General features: G+C 38.0%; 1 protein-coding gene across 1 annotated transcript; it reads right to left on the bottom strand.

Moving 5' to 3' along the window:
• Window positions 1–894: 894 nt before the first annotated feature.
• atp8b5b (ATPase phospholipid transporting 8B5b) lies at window positions 895–16,589 on the bottom strand. The gene is made up of 27 exons (XM_042509910.1): window positions 16,446–16,589; window positions 16,218–16,276; window positions 15,289–15,402; window positions 14,881–14,979; window positions 14,661–14,722; window positions 14,411–14,483; window positions 14,134–14,204; window positions 13,901–13,983; window positions 13,232–13,390; window positions 12,630–12,718; window positions 12,043–12,236; window positions 11,720–11,928; window positions 11,589–11,632; window positions 11,326–11,491; window positions 10,190–10,378; window positions 9,060–9,175; window positions 8,783–8,947; window positions 8,420–8,531; window positions 8,088–8,193; window positions 6,932–7,082; window positions 6,333–6,516; window positions 5,993–6,216; window positions 5,262–5,345; window positions 4,859–5,104; window positions 4,604–4,742; window positions 4,239–4,369; window positions 895–3,670 (listed from the first exon to the last, which is right to left on the bottom strand). Exons 1-27 carry the CDS (start codon window positions 16,570–16,572, stop codon window positions 3,362–3,364), a joined length of 3,705 nt encoding a protein of 1,234 aa, XP_042365844.1. The 5' UTR covers window positions 16,573–16,589; the 3' UTR covers window positions 895–3,361.
• Window positions 16,590–18,225: the final 1,636 nt, after the last annotated feature.

An 18,225-nucleotide genomic window follows, 5' to 3' on the forward strand; every position in this document is an offset into this window, starting at 1 on the left:
AAAAGTCCCCGGTTGTGGTTTGGGTGTGCCACACAGGCAAGCTATTTATAAATCATACCAGTTCTCATTCCTGTTCTTTACTGTGGGGTCTTTCAGTGACCTTCACTGGAGACTGTGGAGCATGCTGACTGTGCTGCATGGCCATGAGGGGAGGAGCAAGGGTTAAACTATAGCAGAGAGAAGCTTTATTATTAACCTTTATACTGAATCTATTTGGAATTCAGATGCATGTATGTGTGGATGTTGATATGAATGAGAGGGGATCTGATTTGCAAAATGTATGACTACTAATGGCCCTTAAAACATTATTTACTTTATATGAGTAATAAAATTTTCAGGAGGATTAATTGCTCTTGTACATCTCTTTAGTCACTGGCTTTTCAAACTTTGGATTTTTTTATGCACAAAGTGAACTGTGATAGGCACCAACCTGTTTCTTTTTTTTGTGGAACAGAAAGCTGACTAGAAGCTTTTCTGGGCTGGTGCCATACTGGGACAGCCCTCCACCAGTGATGTCATTGCTGGCAGTCCCGGAGGACACTGCAGTTGTGGGCTGAATGCAGTTCGTGTGTATGTGTGTCTGCAGATGTAACAGTACAGTATGTATGTATGACGAATGTGGGTGGAATGAGAGAGTGTGCGAGTAAAAGGAAGACAGGCAGAGTGCACTCAGCTGCATACATAATGCAAACAAATCTGGAGGGTTGGGGCCTCCTAAAAGAGTTCAGGTTATAAAATATTTACAATAATCAGACATTTTTGTCCTTTATAGAGATTCTGACTGTGGAGGTTCTCATGTATGTGGATCTTAGAAATAATTGTGAATTTTACTTCCCGTGTGTTCTTGAATAAAAATGTGCAGATGTTCTCTACTCAATGTCATTATAAGATCTGAGATTTACATTTGCCCTGATGATGGTCTCGTAATTAAGTTATTTGTTTTATTTACAGATAAAATGCATGGAGACACTTGATCCGAACTCGGCAAACAAAAATCTCATCAGAGGTGACTCTGAGTAGGCTGACATAATAAAATGAAAAACAGTGACAATATAGGTGATAGGATTGATAAAAAGGGACCTACTGAATAATGTGCTGTCTGCTGGTAATTGCACTGTCCCTCATATGGTAGATAAACCATTTCGGTACCATTATTTTACTGAAAATACAGGTAAAAAGACAACACTGACCCGGGATGGACCTTAAAAATACTCTTACTAAGTGGTACCGATTAAACAAGTTATTCTATGGAGCCCCTAAGGGGACACAAATTTGTGAATACTAAGATGGCAAAGGAATGACCTGCCCTACGTCCCCTATGAGTGGCTAGTTTTCATTGCCTTCATTGGCTGGATTGGTTGGGGCTAGAATGCCAGGGTAGGCCAATCAGAGGCAGAGTAAGGCTGGCAATACTTTGTGATTCTTGGATTTGCTAAGAGGACATGTAGAAAAAAAATGGGATGGATTTTAAAAAAAGAAAAATAAATAAATCTCACACATCTTTTGCATTCCCCAGAGAAAAAATACAGCGGTATGGAATTGAAAACTGATAAACCATGGTCAGGCTAGCTAGCCATCAGTCACTGTCTGAAGTTGTGTCCTTAAATTAGGCAAAGGTCCAGAAAGATACATCTATGTATTTTATTTTCTGTTTTCTTTATAAAAAAAAAAAAAAACGATGATCACATCAGCATACATTGCTCTTTATCCTCGTGTTAGACCTGTTTTTGGCTTTATTTTGTCAATGGGTTATTAGATTAATCCTAACACTGCTGTTTCCAATGTCCTCTGTGATGGACAGCCTCTGAGCGAGGAGAAGGTCCTGAAAGATACACAAAGACATTTTACATGTTCTTTGTGTGCTCTTATATGAACATAAATAAAATACTAACATAATAATGACAAGAATACAATTGTAAATAAATACAAAATGTACAATACATTTCAGTTAATACTGTATATCTGAAGAGGCTGTATATACTGTATATTGCAATTTTGTACATGTATACAAACTTTTTTTTACTATTTAATATAGTCTAATTACGTCTTGCGTCCAGTTTTTTTGTACTATATTTTTTATCCTGTTTATAGTTAACAAAACAGAAGATGTGTAAATGTAAGTTTCAGGACATTCGCCTCACTCAGAGGCACAATAACATTACTTCATATGGCCACTGCCGACTAGCTTGGCCACTGTTAATCACTGTTCTCATGACTCAGTATGACTGTAATATTTCCTTGGTGAACACAAAAGTTTCTTGGGTATGCAAAACTATTTAACCTTTTTTCATCACCCATCTATTTTTTTGTCTCTACCATGTCCCCTTTGGGGCTCTGTATTATCCATCTCTTTGTAGGCGACAGATATATTAAATGAACAGATTATTAACACACTAGAACAACAATAACAACAGTGTTAAAAAATCTTCATGTCAATAATTATGTAAACACCAGAGTAAAAATAGGTTCATCCTAGATTTCCATTGAAATCACAGTTTTATCCTCTCTTGGTATGACACCCTGAGTATCTACGATTCACACAAAAAAATTAAACGGAACAAAATGCAACATCATGTTGCAGGCAGTGTGGAAGTCCAGTTCCTCCAGATCAGCTAATGGCAACCTTTACATTCGTTTAACTTGACTTTCTGGAAAAATCGACACATCAAAAAAAAAATAAAAATAACATGGTGTGCATGACACAAAGTTAATCTCATCGCAGTTTCTGGTTTTGCATGTTTTACTTGATTAAGTGTCAACTGCATACAGTTTTTCTGGCCATTTTCCAAAGCTCCCTATATACTTTTTAGTCGCAACAGTAATAAATCATGTTACTCAAAACCCTAAACCTAACCCTTGTAAAAAAAATGTGAATTTAATCTCTTCTTTGCAATTAAAAAGTGCTTTTTAGCATCCAGACTTCCCATTTGCAGACATTAAAGTGTGCTTGAATCAGTATTCAAGAGTTCCCTGCTGAAAACCATTTTACCACATGACAGTGACAAAACATAAGGCACTTCAATGATTAATTACCTCACAAACAAATTTTTTCACAAGTTGATTATAGCTGTAATGAAATGAAGTGACACTATTATCTACCTGTAGGGAGGAAAATCAATGTAAAACCTTCTGGTATGCTTTGGAAAATGGTCAGCAGGATGTAGAGTGTGGTATATAATAATTGCTAAAACATGCCAAAGCACCAGTGTGGTCCTTTAAGGTTCTATGCTGCCATGTTCAACATATTCACAGTGATATTAACATTCAACCATTAGAAAAAAACCTCAATTTTAGTCTAAAGCTTTGACATGGAAACAATCCAGGTAGTGAGCTTTACCCTCTGCTTGAAAATAAAAACTTATTATGCTGATCGCACACTCTTTGCTGTGCTTATACTTCCTGTGTGAGCGCTCTGTGAATCCTCACGCTCCTCTGCAATGGTGCGGTAGTGCTGCGGCTGACTCTGAGCCAGAGGAGAGTCTGTTTGTGTAAACAGTGCCGGGCGACTCCGCAGGGGCAGTTTCAGTAGGAACCTCCGAGACGTTACCAGATCACCATAGCCCTGAGCATGGGAGAAGGCGTAGCCAGAGCGACGGGTGCTGATACGCCTGGTAGGTGGGCGGCGAGGTGCAGGAGCTGGCAGTGCCTCCTTCCGCACCTTATGTCTCACCTAGAGGGGGGAGAGAGGGACAAGCCTTAAATGTAGAATTATTAATATGGGTAAATTTGCTCATTCAGGATGGTTCACAATGTTTTTACTGTTATTTCTATAATGACAGCATTTTACACTGTGAACTGTTCATCTCAGGCAGAGGTGGAATACAGGTGTTCAAGCACAGACAGTGTGAGGTAATTTAAGTGTTTTCTGAACATTAAAGCATGTTCTATTACAAACCTTAAATATAAGTATGAACCCAAAAATTAGCATTATAGGTCCCCTTTAACAAACACGTTAAACAGCAATCTTGATAATGTAATTGCACACCTCATGTTACTGTTTGTTAGCAAGAATTCATGATATTATCACAAACTCAAGTTATTGTGAATAGCCAACAATTACAATAAAAAAAAAAAGCCTTAAAGGCAGATTGAAACATAAATTCTCTGTAAGAACTTTACATGATATATTGTTAAACATTTTTTTTATTCAGATAATAACTTAAGAAAAACAAATGTCAAGACAGGGAGTAAAAAAAAGGCAGGATGGTTTTTAATAGTCATGTCATGTGCTGTCTTACCTTGTCGTTGATGGTGGGCCGAAGCTGAATGAGAATGAAGCGGAAAGCCACAACAGGCAGAATACAGAGGAGGGAGGTCAGGAATATGGTGAGCCACACGTTAGGCTGGTTCAGAGAATTTCTTGCTGTGCCTGGAGTTTAAAAAGCATCAGACCAGCAATAAGAATCATAACAGTAAAAAAAAGCAGTCAGGAGGTTTATTATCATACAGCCCTACAGTATTGTAAAGTTCTAAGTAACTCTGCATACATTTAAAAATTCAATGTACAAAAAAAAATAGGAATAAGAATTAATTTCTGCATTTGGAAGACTAAAATATTAAGACGTGGACACAACATCTCTTTGAATAAGCTGCATGTACTCACCGATGAAAGGGAAAGAGGAGGTAAAGATGAGAAACATCCCATTGCTGTACATGGTCATTGTGATGGCAAAGTAAGCTGCCAGGCTGCCCCATACAAAAAACTGGTTCACTGCTGTCCAGTAATGGGTGTCCAGGCACAGCTTAAAAAAATATATATATATATTTATATATATTCTGGTTAACATATTCATTCACAATATGGGCAGAAATCCTGCAACCTTGTGATGTTTCTGTGGACAGACATTGTTGTACTCACCTGTATATTCATCACAACCAGCAGACAGGTCTGGGCCAATAAAGCAAAGGACTGATAGTCAGCAATGTCTTTGCCGTCATCTCTGACCGTGTCCTGCATGGCGGCCCACGGGATGAAGAAGAGGATGAGGGAGCTGTAGCAGCTGTGTATCAGACAGCGCACAAAGGCTTTCTTACTGAAGTACATGTTCAGCTGGCCTGGACAGTAGAGCTGAGGGTACTGGAAACTCCAGCGGTCATTGACATCCTACAGAAATCGAGGATAAGAGAGTGAGAAGAAAGCCAACAGGATATAAATGAAAGGGTTTAAACTACAAATAAATTATATGATATTAAAAAAACAACAAAAATGCTGGATTTGTGTTTTTGAGCTATTTAAGAGTAATTTTCCCCATAGTGCAAACCTGGTCAAAGAGGCTCAAGCCAAGAACGGGCAGAGCTGTGTAAACCAGGTTGTACAAGGTGATGAACCACTCGTCATACACAGTCTGTGAACAAGAACAACAAAGTCACCATTAAACATGTAAATACAGCATGAATGACATTTTATGTATTTATGTAGATGCTACTAGTGGAACATTTGTCCAATTTATATTTTGCTTTTTAAAGGACAGTTCACCCCAAAATGAAAAACACATACTTTTCCTCCTTTTTATCAATCTCAACTGTTTTTTGTTCATGCAGCTCTCTTAAATTTCCATTGAGCATATAGGGCTCATCTGTGGGCTTGTTCCAGTACAGTGTGTAATCTTCAGTTTTTGTTGGAACTGTGGGAGGTGTTGTTCCATCTCTATGGCAATTTGTGTGACTAATTTTTGGTCTTTTGGTGCTGCACTGCATTACATTGGGTGATCTTTATTTTATATAGAGCATCCCCTGAAAATTGCAGTAGATCTAAACTTCTATACTCCATAGATACTATGCACATATTTTATTTTTTAATGTGCATCTTCATCAATTTGTCATTCACATCACTTCTGAGGGATTACATCATTTAACATTATAGCATAACATTATAACTGAACCATCATCAACGAGTCACTGTAAATTATTCTTATGCCTTGATAGATAACTTATTATTTTCAATCTGCATGTAACACATTAAACTGTGTGACTTCTGATATATATACCTCACCTGTGCAGAGAAGCCGCAGAAGAAGGCATACCAGAAGTGCACAAAGGTGAAGGTGAAGTTCTTGTAAAAGAAATATCGTAGGAACTTGCACATGCGTAGATAGGACCAGCGGCCGTGCACCAGCAGAAGGCGCTGCAGGTAACGGAACTGGGCAAAGGAAAAGTCGCTGGAGAGAACTGCCTGCATGCCCTCCTGACCACTGATACCCACACCGATATGAGCAGCTGAGGCCAGACAGAAAATAATGAAGCAGAACTTACATAATGAGTAACAGTAAGTGTTTTCTAGCTGTTTGATTTTACTAAGCTCTTGTTATAGCATCTGAGATGAACTAGCTCACCCTTGATCATGCTGACATCGTTGGCCCCATCCCCGATGGCCAGAGTGACAGCCTGCTTGTATTTCTTGACCAGCTGAACCACCTGGGCTTTCTGCAGGGGGGTGACCCTGCAGCAAATCACAGTCTGACACATACATGCTGTCCTAAGCAGCTCCAGCTGCAAGTCCTTCTCCAGTGCAAAGGCCTGAGGACCAAAGGGAAGAGAGGATTTGAGAACTGTAATGAGGTCATGACTCAAGTCACCCCGACACAACCTAACCCCACTAAAAAAAATTCAACCAGACATCAAAAATAAGTCCTATCCACACTGTTAGGAACAGAATAAGAATGAATAAATCCTTCATTTAATTCACTTCTTTTTTGTTGGCTAAAAGTCTAAAAATACTAGATTCAGTCTGTAATATACCGATATTTAGTATGCCAACATGGTGACTTTTCAGCTAGAGTGATTCACTTTGTGGGCCAGGCCAGACCATTTGTAAAAGATAAATAAAAACTAAAAAGGAGACATTCAGCAGGACTTTTTCTAAATCAGCAATATTTACAGAAAAAAAGGGTACAGAAATTAAATAGAAATGTGCCTGAAAAAGCCTTCTTACCAGACTGTGTCCATTAATAACTAGGCCATATTCTCCATCCACCTTTTCATCCTGCACAGTCTCTGTCTTCTGAAGCCAAAACAGGCCTGCACGAACCTTGATCACAGATGGCTCCTCTGCAGCTTCTGGACACATTTTCCTCCTGGCATTCCTGAAAACAGGAGGACATAGAGGACATGGAGGACATGGAGGACATGGATTTGGCAGGGTGAGTAAAAACAGAGCTCAGATTTGTCTATGAACAGTTTTCGTATACTCATTACCTGCCAAAAGGCTTAAATATTAACATAACAAAAACACTTTACTGAGTTTAATGGTAAACTTTAATCAGCCACTCCTCTCCAACATAACAGTAAACATAAAAAGGCCTCCTCCTTCAGTAGCAATGTCAGTAATGGAGAAAATTTTAGTCTTCAAAACCTGACAAACCTGAGATAAGTAGGGCAAACTGTAACTAGGCAAAGCAGGGCCTGTCAGGCTTTGGATTTCTCTAGAAGCAGCCAGAAGGAGGAGCCAGAAGGTTTCTGGCTCACCTTAATCTACTTGTGTATCAAGAGGGGAAAGAAGTAAAGTTGTAAAGTATGTTAAGTAAATATGTTGTACACATTGTGCAAATGTCGCCCAAGTTTCGACCCATTTAGGCTTTGGAATTCTTTACATGCTATAGTAACAGTGACATTTGGTATCAAGACTTTGGGGGGTGTTGCAAAACCAAAACTACAGATGCAAAAGTGTAAGCAACGTGTAAAACTGTGTGTTTATCTGCTGTAAAATAAGCTGCAATCACAACTGATTACATTCAAAGAAAAGGGGCTAACTACATTATTCTATGTGGTTTACAATTTAAGTAAGAAAAATATCTAAGGAATAACGCATCCGCTGTATGGGAGCCAAGTTGCTATTATATTTGAGTTTAGTTTACCCTGTATTAGAGTTTAGGAGGCACCAATGGCACCAATGGAAAAATTGTCTCTGACTTGGTAGAAAAGCCAAATCTAACTGATCTGACTCTGAGACTACCTGTTGGAATAAAGGATTAAATAAATAAAAGCAGTATGTTGGAAAATTACCTTCTAAATCATATAATTTTAAATTCAGTAGCCGCTGGTCAGCAGATACTTCATGGGTTGCAGTTATATGTTTCTGATTGATTTACCGTAGCTCCTCTTTGACTCCTTCAGCTGTATTGGCTGCCACAACGAAAATCTCCTTCATCTCCTCTCTCAGCATGTTGCAGGAATAGCCAATATTCTCTGCCGTCTCTGTTTGAAAACATCAATATTTACAATCACTGTGATGCAATTCATCCGTCAAACATGCCTAACATTCACTCGCTGAGCTCATATCAGATGGCATAGGATGTTTGGATGAGGCCTGGGGATTCTGACACACTGGGGTTAACAGAGAGAGAATATGATAATATATTTCACATTATATTATTATTACTTCACCTTATGTGTGATTTGAATGAGAATCTATGACACTAACCCTGTTTATCACCAGTCAACACCCAGATTTTGATGTCAGCTTTAGCCAGTTGCTCTATGGTCTGCGGCACGCCGTCCTGCAGTTTGTCTTCCACAGCTGTCGCTCCCAACAGCTGGAATTAAAATCACAGAAAAAAACAACACAATAATAACATAATGCCTTTGTATACGGCACTTCGATCTGCTATATTAGATCTTTCTGTTAGTCTGAGGCAGTGTTTCATCGTGTGTTATGGAGCAAGATATTCAGTATATTAAATTCTTCTCCAAATCAGCAGATAAATAGACTTCCAACAAAGAAGTTAAGCAGCCAGTTGTTGAGTCAATCAAACCATTTAGCAAAGTATTCAGCAGGTGGACTAACCTGCAGGTCTTTCTCTATCTCCTCATAGAGTTGATCAAGTCTCTCTTCTCGGTCCTCCATGGCAGTGCTGGCGTCATGATGACGCTGTTGCCACTCTGCCACATAGCTCTCATCCAAGTCCTTGTAGGCCAGAACCAGTGTGCGAAGGCCGTCGCCTGCATACTCCTATTTTAGTTGGATGATTTAGAGAAGCTCAGAACTAAAATTGTCACAATTTCTGAATATGTATTAGTTATATATCAGCATACACATCACAAAAACCATCTGCATGACTCACATTGAGGTGATTGGTGGTAACTTCCATCAGTTTGCTACAGGACGGGTGCAGTCTTTCATAGATGATGGTGTCTGCTCCTTTGCAGTAGAGAGTCAACTTGCCTTCGGGGCTACGCACTGGAAATCACAGCAAGTCATGTAGTTCGACAGATAAAGGATCACTTTCATGACAGTTTGACCTGACACCATAAATTTAATGTGACATCTTGGAAATTACAATGTGATTAGGTTAATTCCTGGATTCACAAGGTTGCTTTTGCTTCAGCACAGAAATCTCAGTTATCATAGGGTCCCTAAGCACATGTGCTGGACCTATTCATAGTTTTGTAATATTTTAAAAATAAGACATTTGTTAATTTGTTTATTTTGTTGCTGTTTTGTTTCAAGAATAAAGCTGGATACGTCTAATTACAATATAAGTACTATTATTTTAGTTAAAGGTATAATGTGTGGGCTTTAAGTGGTTGAGGCTGCAAATTGAAACCAACTAAAACATTCCTCTGTGCACCAAAAGTCTAGGAGAACTAAGGTAGCTGATGCAAAACACAAAAAAAACATAAATAGCTCTATTTAGAGCCAATCAGTCCCACCAGGATTTTGCAGCAGGTTTTCTCAAAAATCTCAACGCATGTTGCATTGTTTAAATGTGTTTTTATCTGTTTAAAACAAATAGTCATGATGCTATTATGGACTCTGAGCTTATTATTCTGAGCACTCTGTGTTTCCCACAGCATCAGAATCAGTCTGTGAATGTAGGACGGGTGGGGGGCAGAAACATTAAATCACTGATAATTAGCAGTTGCCATTGTTTGTTGTTTGCTTGCGTGCTAAAATGGAAAAGGAAACTGCATGAAACATCATACTTGCCTAAACAATGGGACTTATTTTCTAAGCTCAAGATTAATTCCTTAAGTGCCTCTGTGGCCGTTTGACTTTGAGTTTGTTTCTCCATGTGATTTCACTACGCTGGATCAAAACCATGCAGGCAACAACATGTTCAGTTTAATAGATTAAATATCTTATGAAAATTCTCAAAATTGGCCTCCTTTAAATATCAATAGGAACCAAATTATCATATTTTGGCAACATACAATACATAGAAAAGCCCAAACATGCTATGACCTCTCTCACCTATCACTGACATTCTCTTGCGAACATTATTGAAGTCAAGAACAGCCAGAAGTTCATAGGTGATTGTTCGGCCCATTTCCACCACTGTAATGGTCTCCGGTGTGCGTGAGCGGAACACAAACCCAAAGTTTCTGGCTGCGGTCACCAGAGCGCCTTCATCAGGAGACTGAGCCTGATAGAAAAGCTCACCTGTCAGAATGTAAAGATGACAAGAGGGAAAGTTAGAAAAAAAAGTGAAAAATTTAAGAAAAGAGGGGCAAAAGGTACCGGTGTTATTTATTTTCATCTTACACATTGTGGCTTGAATGCTTTTGGAAAACACAATTTTGTCTCAACCTGGAGTAACTATATAATTATGAAGAAGTAAAAAATATTAGAGTGATAATAGAAGATTAATCTGTATTAATCAGGATTATTCGGGGTTCCCAAACATTCTCATGAACAAAATTTTTAAAAGATTACTAGGGATTTTCAAGGACCTTTAATACATTTTCTAAGGTCATTCACAACACTTAACATGTGTAAATGTATTCACAGTTTATAAACACTTTCCTACAAATGCCAGGGTTCCATCGCATTTTCCTGGACAAAATTTCAAAACTTTTCCATGACTTTTCAAGGACCCATGCTTCTTTTATTTATTTATTTATTTTATTTTACCCCACTTGCCTGGTGTTTTTAAACATATCAGATTCAAACATAATCTTTGTATTCTTCGTTTACTTTTCTTTTTTTTTTTTGCGCTTATGTTCAGGTAATTTTTTCGTACTTTTTACTAATTTGTTTCACATTCTGCGGTCATTTTTTCTCACAAGTTGCTTTTGCCTTCTTCCCATTTTTGAAAAAAATCCAACCAGTTTGCTCAGGTTTCAAAGGATTAAAAACTTTTGTTTTCCAAAACTTTCAATTATTTAAGTTATTCCATGACTTTTCCAGGCCTGAAAAACCTGATTGTGAGATTCCATGACTTTTCCAGAATTTACATGACCGTGGGAACCCTGTCTATTAGATTTGACACAATTATGCAAAACTGCTGAACCACAAGAGATGCAACATAAGAAATGTAGTCCCTCTGTTTTTAACCTTTACAGTAATTTCCCATGTAATAATAAAGCTATCCATTAGGGGATGCTCACCCTCTTTCTTTTCCTCAGGCATGACGGTATGGCACACAGCCAGCAAACGGAAGAAGGACTGAGCCTTCAGGTTTTCCTCTCTCACTGTCTCCACCAAACTGTGGTCGTGAAAGACGAACTTTGGATCAGCCAGCTGGTTCCAGGAGAAGTCCACTTTCTCTGTCTTCTGCAACAAAAAAAGAAGCATACAAGAGTTGGAGTGAGACATAATTTACACAGAATTCACAAAAATATACAATTACATTTCAGTATTCTCCACTCACCTCTGTTATTTCCACCCTTTGACCAGCAAAGTCAAACAGCTCCCCTGAATGACAGAGAAAAAAATAAATAAAATGAATCATTCAGCTGATGCTGGTTTGTCTATTCAACCTATATCAGCAGAGCCGCTCACCGTAATTTTTCCCATCAATGGAGCACTTGTTGAAAGTCATGATGTTCTGCGTCAGGGTGCCGGTCTTGTCACTGAAGATGTATTTGATTTGGCCCAGCTCCTCGTTGAGCGTGGTGGTCCTTGCCTGGGCAGGAGTGTCATTTTTGGGGTAGTACATCTTTCTGTCCCAGTCTATATAAAAGCTGTTCCCCAGACGGATGATCTCCACACTGACATCGACACACATTGGGTTAACCAAGAAAAACGCAGGAAAAAATAAACAACTCTCACTGTGAGCATAAGTTTTGTTGCTTTCTCATTTTGTTATGTGTGCTAGAACATACCTGACATAGAGAGAAATGGGCACCACTGTGTTGAGGATGATGACATAGGACCAGAAGGATAGGAAGGATGAGAGAGAGGCACTAACCCCGGGCTCCCGAGGGAGGAAGACTGTGAACACTGAGCCCTCCCTCGTCTCCCAGATTGCATTACCAATGGCCAAAACGGTGCACATAGATGCCAGGAAACCAAAGATCTGACAGACAGAAGAAATCACACATCTCAGTATATATATATATATATGTGCATTCATGGTTTCCATCAGTAGAAAATCAGTCTGCATTTCATAAACAAATGCTTTTATAAATTCTGTGTTGTCTGAGTGACATCAGTGACTTTTATTGACTTGTACTGCATCAGAAAGAAGTTCCCTCCCACTACTTTTATGAATATATCTTGACAATTTATGTTAACTAAAATTGTAATTTTCAAACTCAGGCACATCAAAAAAAAAAAAAAAAAACAGCAACAGCAATGTTTAATGTGCAATTTGTGCAATTCAATATATATATATAATATATTTGAATAAGAAGAAAAGACTTCAGTCAAGAGTACCAATGAAAACCCCAACTGTATTGTCTTAACTCACACACAACACCAGGACATTCATCAGGTGATCAATGCTTGTCCGTTTGAATGTCGTCTTTCCGCTGTTCTGCATCAGCTTGGTGTCAGGACCTGGAAAATTTGAAAAATTTGTTAAGGTTTGCTGAACATCATGCAGAAAGAGGGACATTTTCAGCATTTGCAGAGACAGTTCCAAAGGTATAATCTGCCACAGATAAAATCTGCCACTTTTCGTTAATTTAGTTTTGTTTTTGTTCCCTTCAGTTGAAAAGGTTGGTGGAATCGGTATAATAATTAATAACAATAATTTCTTATCAGTCAAAAGTTCAAAGTCAGGATAATGAATAGGACATAATGATAGACCTCAAAATTGAACAACTTTGATACAATTAGAATTATTATTATTAATAGTAGTAGTAGTAATAGTAGTAGTAGTCTTGTTTACAATAAAATGTATGAATTTTCCCCTCTTGGTGTCAGTAGGTTGTGTGTAGCACAGCCGCCCTCTGCTGGGCTCCTGCAGAGGTGCGCCTCACAACTGAGCAGCTTTTCCCATGCGTTTTTTCGAAACAACTTTTTAATTCTATTATTACCAGAAAAACTGTTTAAGAAGCAACTCTTTACCTCCGAAGATGACCAGACCAAAGCACCACTCAGTGTTCCTCAGAGTGCATCCTCTCAGCAGCACCTTGTCATTGTCCAGAGCGTAAGTTTGTCCATTCAGACTCAGGGTTCCTTTAAACTTGTCCAGACGGTTGTTTGGAGGCTCACAGCGTACTTCACCTAAGACAGACAGAGACAAAAGTTAGTGTCAGCAACAAATCCAAGTAAACAGCTTTTAAGTTTCGGGGGGGGGGGGGGGGAGGAGTAACACACTATAATAACTGTATTAGTGGTATAAACCAGTCAAAAATAGCGTATTTGCATCTCAATTAAGTTTTTGTCAACTGTCATTGTAGTCTAACGATGACACTTCCTGTATGATGTGCAAAAACGTTTCTTAATTTTTGCAGGCATAACTACTTTTGATGACTATTTAAAAAAAAACCTTACATTACAATGTATGCAACAACAAACAAAATAACATAGATCAATGTATTACTAAAAATTAGAAACATTATTGATAATCATTTAAGTCTTTGTAAACAAGAGAATAACAAATTAAAAAAAGTAGTGTTTTTTTATTTTTTATTTTTAACGTCAAAATCCAAAATTTCACTATAAATGATTTGTCTGACAAGTAAAGAAGACATCCTCCAATTCCAAAAATCTTTTTTTTTTACAGCTTCTCACCATTAAAACTAGCCAGTGCACTGATGGTGTCCCCCATCTCTCCAGTTACAGTCAGCGCCTGTTTCACCTTCAGATTGGTTTCACTGGGGGAGACCAAGAGGACATGAGAAGGATGCAGCTAAAGGGAAATCCAAGACAGTGTGAGACATTTGCCGTCAACCATGCGCGTGCACACACACACACACACACACACACACACACACACACAGGCACACAAAGTACTACACACTCACCCATCTAATTCAGCTGTTTCTACATAGACCAAGTTGAGAGGCTCACTGCTGGACAGCAACATGAGGTCTGCCTAAAAATGAAAACATTAAATACGACGGTCAACTGAAAGTATATAAAATAATAAGATGAGATATACTTCATTATCACTTGTTGGGACTTTGACTCAGTGTAGCTGCTGTCATCACTAACAAAATGCTATTAAATGCTATAATACATGCACAGTTAACACTCCCTAAAAATTACAAATTAACCTATGTTTGGCTTCTCCATACTTACAGTAACAAACTGATTATTCTCCAGTTTGACAATGTCTCCAACCTGAACCTTCATCCATTTTTCATTTTTTAGTCTGCCAAAGAAATAAACAAATACACCCCAAAATTAACATAAAACATACAAAAAATCACAAGACTACACAGGAAAAATAACACAATACTATGCTACATAGCTGTATATTTGTATTTGTTCCATTAATAATGTGTAACTTCAAATATATACTGTGAAATCAGCATCCAAAATGACTCACTCTCCATCAATGAGGACGTTCACCATGCGGTTATTCACTTGCTTGTCGCTTTTGTGTCTGTTCTACTCAGATGGTACGGGATAAAGAGAAAACAGTGAAAACATTTTGTTATTTGTTTGAACTGAGTTCCTCATGTTCTGTCTCAATATTGAGCAGCATTCACTTTTAGTTATTTTTCAAAACAATTTAGTTCCACTTGATCAAAATAATTTCAGCTTACTATGTCATCGCTGGCGTCTTTGACTGCTGTTATAGACAGCACCAACAGAAGAGGAACCGCTGTAGTGAACCAGGAGAGAGAGGAGACTTGTGGGATAACCTGTGAACAGAAAACACAAAACAATTTAAATGCTTTGATGCTTTGTATCTGAACTATTAACACAGAAATCAAATATTCTGGAAGCTACCATCCGTTAGGTCAAATTTCTTATTAAAATATTTCTTATCAAATTTCTAAATTTATTCCCTAAATATTTTTTGGATAATATTTGCAAAAACATCAGTTTTTGCTGCCATCAGTAAGCATAAATACTCTTGAAAATTGAAACATGTAAAGCCTAGCACCACCAATACAGTCTGCATTGACATGCATTACAGGGCTGAAGGAGGTAAACAAAGAGAAATGTACCTGAAGGATCATGAGGAAGAAGAAGTAGGCATTGGCGAGCCTCTGGAACTGCTCAAAGAGGTTAAGTGGCAGGAAGGTGAAAATGTTGTATTTGGAGGTCTTGATGGCATTGTCCTGAAGTAGAAGAAAGTGACACATTAATGTGACACATGCAGATGAGTGCTACATTTCTGTGTACTCTAATACAATAAAAAGGCATATATGTAAAGGGTAACTTCGGTAGATTTAAACCTCGATCCTCATATTTTACCATGTTTTTTTTTCCTTTTTTTGTTCATGTGACTAATGGGAAAAACACTTTTTGAAATTTGTCCAGTATTGACTGAGTGATGAAATAAAATAAAAATGTAAAATAAAATGAATTTTATCATTACAAAACAGAATTTATTCAAAGTCAACAGAAAAAGAAAAAAAAAACTCATAAAAGCCATCTTGGTATGTCTTTCCACTGTTCCCATAATAATCAGCTCTGGTTTGGCTGAAATAAACCTTTGATCTACCCTGTTAGATGTGAAAATATGCTGGCTCTATACACACTAAAATTTATTTAAATGGAGTGAGTTTGGCAATGGCACTGTCAGGGCAGTTTGTGGTTAAAGAGACAAATCACTTGTTGGGAAACTGAGCCTGTCAGTGGCAAAACACTCTTTGTGGATGTAAACTGATTAGCCTAAACAGCCTGTTTTGCAGCTGCCAGCTGCAGTAATCTTCCACAATACTGGACCAATCAAACAATCTTTGTTGTCAAAAAAAAGACACAAAAAATATGAAAAAATAGGTTCCAGGTCAGAAAAAACATAGTTACCTTTTAAGAAAATTCTGTTTTGTAAGGACATCACACGGCCTTTAAGAGACTAAATTTTAAATGGTTTCCCTCCCCTCCCATCACATTAGTTGAATACACAGAAAGTCTTTGTTTCTTTACTTACAGCATAGTGGTAAGAGAGGTTGAAAGATCTGTCATTAGCTCGAAAGTGTCTCTCCTCCTCTGTAAAAGATTCAGAGCAAGAGAGGGATGAAGATGGTTCAGGAGCATTAGCAGAGAAGTGTCACTGTAATTGTCAAATACAACATTTAGTATTTAAAAGTACAACTGCTAATAGTCCATTGACTATGTTACAAACATGATGTAAGAACAAGAAAAACTCAGATCTCACCTTTCTTTACCTCTCTCCCACATAACTGCTCAAAGAACGACACTACAGATCCCATCTTTAGCTCAGTTTCTCCATACTTCACACCTAGAGAGACAGCATGTGCATGCTTATCACAGAGCGACAACATTAGTGAAACAAAGAGACATTTCTTTGTAGTTAGACTATAGAGAGTCGGTAACTGCAAGGGGAAACTGTGGCAAAGGAGAGGAGGAACCTGTTAACTTATTGAAGGTCGAGGTTGTGTAAAATCGCGGTTCAGTGTGAAAATCTAGTTGGCTGATTAGCAGAGGAAATGATTGCTTGTTTTAAAGAACAGACTTGCAACATACAGGGGATACTGCTGAAATACAGTCATGAGGAGGAGGCGCGAAAGAGGGAATTATCAAAACAAAGATATTTGAGCCTAAATGAGGCCTTGAAACTGCAAGTATGTGTCAACGTAATTCACTTGCATCATTAACATGTTATATGATTAGTAAATCTTATTGGCAAACTGATGCTGGAGACCATAATTTGACTTTTGACTTTGCCTGCAATGTGCAAACCTAAGAAAAACCACCAAAATGACAGCGTACAATTAGTGTTGTAATTTTTAGTTAAGAACTTTGAAACTGTGTCAAGAAAAAGACATGCAAGCTATGATGTATATAGGCAGACCCTGGCTTTCGCTTATAGCCAAAAATGAAGAAAATTAAGGCATTTTCTGTAACAATTCTAAGATAACACGACATTAAAGGTGAGAAAACACAAATCAACTTGCACGAGTTATTCACTGAGGAAATATCAGGCATCATCCTCTAGACGTTATCTGTGCTGCAGAGCTGTAAAAACATCTAGCCACTCCCTTTTCGACCCTTTGTACCAGATTAAAATCGATGGCAGATAATCAATAACGACAAAGATTAAGATAGAGATATGAACACTAACATTTGACTTGCTCAGAATCAGGTAATAATTCCAAGACTTTGAATAAACATCAGGAAAACAAGTATGTTTTCCTGCATTTTGAAACAGCAGCACATTTGCAAAAAGGAACCAGGAGAATATGAACTGTCGACAATAAAATCTGACACTAAAAAACAACCAGAAATCAGCAGCCTGAATATACAGCAAAGATACAAAACCACTAAATTTCCTGCTCTTTTTAAAAATAAGCCCAAAAAGTGTTTGTCCTCTGCATAAAAGAAAATAATCATCATGTTTCACATCTTTTCTCACCACTACACTGTGCTGCTTAGCAATACCCTCATTTGTATCGGCATACAGTAAAAAAACAAAAAAACAAAAACAAACTAAATCAACTCCAAAGTAAAAGTGAAATCCATGACTTGAAACTATGAAATGAAATCAAAAGTTATTGTGAATCTGAAGTGACTGAGCCACTAAGCTTGGACTTTGATTAGCCATGTATTTCACACATTTCCAAGGGTCTAAAATCCTCTACGAAAGTGCCGTTCATTCACCATTTCTCAGTGTCTGTTATCAAATGAAAATCAGCCACATACCTCAAACAAAACTTTGATTTCTTGTGTCCTTTCAGTCCTGCACACATAGACACAGGAATACTGAAAAAAAGAGAGGAAAAACTACTATTTTTAGTCCTCCCTTTGCTTCCCCCCAAAACAAAGTCAATCCAGTCCCACGTCTGTGCTCTGTTTGGACGTCCAGGCACCAACAGGAACAGGGGGTTCGACCGGGGCCTCCAGCCGGATGAAAGACATGCAGGATGGACAACAGGTGACGTGGTGTGGTGGTGAGAGAGGTAAAGGTTTCAGGTTCA

Source organism: Plectropomus leopardus, chromosome 20 (genome assembly GCF_008729295.1).
Source record: "Plectropomus leopardus isolate mb chromosome 20, YSFRI_Pleo_2.0, whole genome shotgun sequence".
In the NCBI taxonomy this organism is placed as follows: Eukaryota; Metazoa; Chordata; class Actinopteri; order Perciformes; family Serranidae; genus Plectropomus; species Plectropomus leopardus.